This window comes from Microtus ochrogaster, chromosome 21 (genome assembly GCF_000317375.1).
Source record: "Microtus ochrogaster isolate Prairie Vole_2 chromosome 21, MicOch1.0, whole genome shotgun sequence".
Classification (NCBI taxonomy): domain Eukaryota; kingdom Metazoa; phylum Chordata; class Mammalia; order Rodentia; family Cricetidae; genus Microtus; species Microtus ochrogaster.
In genome coordinates, this window is record NC_022022.1 from 3357554 (window position 1) to 3362757 (window position 5204).

At 55.7% G+C, this 5204-nt stretch overlaps 1 protein-coding gene across 1 annotated transcript in view; it reads right to left on the minus strand.

The window, feature by feature from the left end:
• Cdc42se1 (CDC42 small effector 1) overlaps positions 1-4570 on the minus strand; it is an 8659-nt gene extending 4089 nt beyond the window's left edge. The window contains exons 1-3 of the mRNA XM_005356986.2: positions 4228-4570; positions 1180-1491; positions 593-703 (exon numbers count right to left, since the gene is read on the minus strand). Coding sequence (XP_005357043.1) covers positions 593-703; positions 1180-1233 — 165 coding nt within the window. The 5' untranslated portion in view covers positions 1234-1491; positions 4228-4570. The remainder of the gene's footprint in view (positions 1-592; positions 704-1179; positions 1492-4227) is intronic.
• Between the last annotated feature and the right edge of the window lie 634 nt (positions 4571-5204).

Consider the following 5204-nt stretch of genomic DNA (forward strand, 5'->3'; position numbering starts at 1 on the left):
AAAAAAAAAAAAAAAAAAAAACAAAACCCAGTATTAAATAATTAAGACATTATTTAGAACAGATCCTTACATGGCCCAAGACACCCAGTCACACTGTGACTGGCTCTGACACTGACTGAACAGGTTTCTTTTCTTTTCTTTTTCTTTTTTTTTTCTATTTTGGGATAGGGTCTCTAGGCCAAGTTGGCCTCAGACTCTCTGTACAAGATGACCTTGAGCCTCTGGTCCCCAGTTCCTGAGTGCTGGGGTTAGAGGTGTGAGTCACCACACCCAGCTTCTGCAGGGCTGAAGATCAAGCCCAGGGCTTCCTGCGTGGTAGACGAGCGAGCACTCCACCACCTGAGCTACGTCCCAGCTAGGTTCTTCATAAGGAGACCCATGGTCTGAGAAAAAGGCCTTCAATATTACAACATTTATACTCCAATGAAGACCCAGTGCTATCTGTAAAGAAGGGAGCTAGCCCTAGAGATCAGAAATCCACACCACTGGGGACCAGGGCTACAATCTAAGATTCTTGTTTCCCCATTAAGTATTGTGTTATGTCCCTCGCTTGACAACACCCCCAAATAAACACCAGCCCTTCCCTTATTACCATGGCAAGTCCATCTCCTGCCCCCATCTCTCCCGAGCCGATGTGAGTCAAATGGACAAAATTCATTGGTTCCCCAATCATGGTGCGGTCAATCCGTCTTCTCCTCCTCTTCTGCTCGGAGAAGACAGGGAGTCACACAGGCAGCCTCTCCCCCATGGAGGAAGGGGAAGAAGGCTTGGAAAACCACCAAGAGTTAAGGTTGACTTGGCAGTATAATGGGCAAACATCAGGGTAGGAAAGACAGACAGGGCTGGAACAAATCCGAGACAATGTCACCAGAGTGGTGGCCTGCTGAGTGACTACACAAAGAAAGGGACAAAGCAAAGGCACTTAGGATGATGAGGGGACACTGACAGGTCTCAAGTTCTGCCTACGACCCCTGCCACCTCAGAACAGGAGCAGGTGACAGAGCTGTTCAGCTCTTCTGTCACAGTCTCCTTTATTGCACGGGACAGTACCCTGCCACAGAAACTCAGGAGGTGGGGGAGACAAGTGTTTCTCAGAAGGCAGATCAGAGATGGCGTGTCCACCTCCCAGCACATGGTAACGAATTTCTGTGTGTGGCAGGGTGGGGTCAGGAGACTTACCGGCTGGGGCTTCTCTACCACGCAACAGCCCAGTTTGTGCCAAAATTCACTCATATTCCCTGATGGTTCCAGCTTCGGGCCTCTGCCAGAGGCCCCAGAGGGCTCTTGTTTTGTTGCTAACCAGTCAGTCCTCACTCTCAGGCGAAACAGCACCTGGGATTCACACAGCTGGATGGTTCTTGGGCTGTGGGAATCCTAGAGACCCTCACTCATGCAGTGAAGGTCAGAGTCTCGGACCTGGGGCCCCTAAAAGCACCAGCAAGAGGCTTGGGCCGGCAGGCACAAGGTTCTGTCTTCTTTTGATGTGAAATCCTGAATTTTAGCAGAAAGAAAAAGAATTGTTAGTGAGAAGCATCCCTCCCCAGTCCCTTTCCCTGAGAGACCTGATACACTTTCATCTTCTCTCGTGGAGGCTACTGCTGCCCCCCAGTCCTGTCCCCCTCAAACACAGGATGCTCACAGTTGCTCCTCTCAAGGGATAGTGCAAAAGACCAACCGGGTCAGGAGCGATGACAACTGGGACCAAGGAAGAAAGGGCTAAGAGAACTTGGGATGAGACGGTGACAGAAATGACAGAGTGAAGGGGTGCTACTGCCTTCAGTTCCCTTCACCCCGGGTGAGGGCAGGAGGGGAGGGCAGTAAGAGACTCCGAAGAGGAAATAGTGGTTTCTGTTCTCACAAACAAGGCCTCCGCCCTGTCCCTCCCTTTTCTCTTACCTTGCCCCAACACCTCCATTCGCTTTAAGGACCACCTAGTCAGAGCCCAGGAGACAGGCAGTGTGTTCTGGAGCGGGGAATTTCTCCTCAGTCCACTGCCTTTGTTCCTCCGCACGCACTTCCCCCAGCTTAAGTCCAAGGGCCTCCCAGAGTCCAGTTAGAGTTAGTATCTGACCTTGCCTTTCCCGAGAGCTCTGCAGACTTGTGTGCACCTACCCGTGGCCCCACAGGTAACGTGCGGAGTGGCTTTCTGTTCTGGGCCTCCCCACCCTTTTCCACGTGTTCCATCCTGTGCTGTTGGGTGTCTTATACCCTGTAAGGCTCAGACCTCCCTTCCCCCTTCCCTAATGCTCTGACCTGCTCTCTTCCTTCTCCCCACTTCCAAGCTCCACCAGTGAGCCAGACACACAGGAACTTTCCAGCAGTACTGTGTCCCAGGAGGAACTTTCTCCCCTCCTCACTGCTGCCAACCTGGGGTGACAGCCCATCTGCGTTTCCTCCGCACTTCCCTCTCTAAAGCAAAGTCAAGCTCAGGAGTCCAATAGGGCAGTCCATGAATATTAATCATGAGCATGAATAGGAATGAGCCTCTAAGCTTGAGGCTGGAAGCCGGGTGCTCCAGTAGCCTAGACAGACCAAAAAACTGAGTTTTGCTTGTTTGTTGAGTGTTGTTTTCTAGCAGCCCTGAGATGAGATCACTCAAGCAGGGAAATACAGCTCTAGGGTAGGAAAGAACCCAAGGGTCGGCTTCTCTTTCACTTCCCTTCCCGCCCCTGGAAGGCAGGAGTAACCAGGACTGGTCAGAACACAGCTGCCCAGGGAGGGGAGGCTGACCAGTGGGAAAGCGGTCACAAGGTTTGTCATGATGGTGGCAGGTGGTAGGGGTTTGGGGAAATGGAGAAAACAATAAAGAATCAGAGGAAACCCCCAACACGACCAGACAGCCTATACTGAGGCTGGGCTCTACCCAGTATTCCCCACCCTGCTCAGAGAGCAGTGGACAGAGGTGGCCAGTGCTGGGAGGAGGGAGGGGAGGAGGGAGAGGAAAGGGGGCCCTGGAGGAAACAAGGACCTTTCTGTTTCTCTTCCAGGGACCTGACCAAGATGGGTGGAGGGAAAGTGTGTGTGGGGGACTTGGCAAGAAACAACCAATGATGATGAGAAGTGACCAGGAAATTCCACTCCCTAGGACATTAGGGTCTCTGAAGCTTGGAGGCGGTGTCAGAGTGTGAAGACAGGCCAGGGTCAATGTGGTAGTGTTGGGTGGGGGGAAGAGGAACAAAGCCAGAAAAGGAAGTACTAGGCATTGGCTGTCACTCTGTTTTAAAGCAGCCAACGATTGGGATGGGGGCAAACGAGGCCTCAGCTGGTGAGCCGAGGCGGCAGCGATGCTGGAGCCACTGCCCACTCCTTCATCCCCACAGGAAAAGGGAGGAGATGGGAAAAGAGAAGGGATCTAGGATTAAACAGCATAGAGCCACATCCTGACAGTGGGGCCCCTCTCATTTCCACACGAAATCCAGAACCTGGAGTGGCAATCTCCAAACCACCGGCATGATCACGGTGGGCCTTGAAGACGGAAGAGCTGGAGAGGGGCGAGCAGGAGAGGGGTGGGGGTAAGGAGCCGGAGAGGAAGGATGTACACAGGTAGTTCCCCGGTCCTGTGGTAGCCCCAAACCGGTTTTCCCGGTCCCGCTGCCTCCAGCCTCAAGGCTTCCAACCCGCTGTCTGACAAGCCTTCACAAGAAGCAGCTGGAGAGAAAGAGACTCGAGAATGGTGTGGGCAAATCCTGGCTGTAAGCCCAGGGATGCAGCTGGTCCCTGCGTGGAGACCCTCCAGACACAGCGGGCTCCTGAGGGGCCCTGGAGAGAGGAACGGGCCCCATTTCCAGTCAACTGACAGACATTTGTCCTGACACCAACCCTGCCCGAACCCCAGGAAAGGGCTTCTGGGGACTTTAGAGGAAACAGGAGACCCTAATTTGTTCCCCTCCCCCAATATTTTCCGTCAGACTCCAGTTCTCTCCCCCACCCACTCCGAACTAGGATGAGAACCTCAGTGGATCGTTGTGGCTGTCACTGTTCTCCGTGGCTGCCTCAGTCTGGCTTAGACCTTCCGGGGCCCCAGCACCACTTCGTTTGTCTGGGACAGCAGACCTCTGAGGTTAGTGGGCCGGCGAGGAGCCCCTGTCGCTTCGCACCTCCCACCCGGCCCCACGCTGCAATCGCCGAGTCCCTGCCTCTCCCCGGCTGGCGCCTCCCGCGCGTGGACTGTGACCACGACCTCCTCCCCGCCGCCCGCGCGCAGCCCGAACCGCCCGGCGCTCTCACCTGCGGCTCCCCGGCGTCCAGGCGGCGGCCGCTGCGGGCGGGGGCTCCGCCACTCCGGGATCCCCGGCTGCTGCTCCGCACGGCGGGGAGTCGAGGGCGGGCCGGCAGAGGTGGGGCCGGCCGAGGGCGGAAACGCCGGTGACGCGATTACGAAATCCGCGAGCTGCGAGCCGAGCGCAGCGCTCCGCCCAGGCCTGCCGGGGCGCGCGGCGTGGCCCGCGGGGACAGCGGGAACACCGCGCTCCTGGACACCCTCGGCACCCTAAGTGTGTGTGCTAGGTCTGTCCACCTGCTGCAGGTGCAGAGGTGACCGCGCGCCGGGGCCCTTTCCGGGTCTCCCAAAGTCCCCTTCGGTCCTTAGAGTGAAAAGGAGGAGCGTTTTTTTGGTCTAGCCGAAAGTCTTTTTAACCTATGCATCTAAGTTAGAGGACAATTAACTGCTCAACCATTGCACCCCGGTCAGCACGAGGGTGCTGGAGAGATGTGGGTGCCGTGCGAGCCGATGGAGAGGCTCTAGCCTGGGCGGCGTGTTCCGGAACCTATCATTCGAATTAGCCGAGTCAGGCGGAGAGGGGGCGGGGAGTGCTTCCGCCCTTGCTAGGAGGGGCTGCATTGCAGGGGAGACCCAGCGGCCGACTCCGTCACAGACGAGGCAGAAGGCGTGAGCAGACAAAGCCGTCTCATCACCAACAGCTTTTTTTCTGCAGCCTCCTCCTCTCCGGTCCAGAGCAGACCCCCGAGCCCCTGAGGCATTCTCTCCTTCGGACACGCCAATCATTCATTGATAACAGGTAACCTAGCTGAGGAGCGGCTTCTCAAGCTTGAAAGACCCCCATGTGAGACTAGGTGGGGAACCGTTTCAGAGGAGAGAAGGGGGCGCTCTGAACAATGGGTAGCTGTTACCAGATTTTTATCTGTTAAGATCTCCATCTATGCCTTATCGTGGACCTAAGCATTAATTTCCAACACTTTACCTG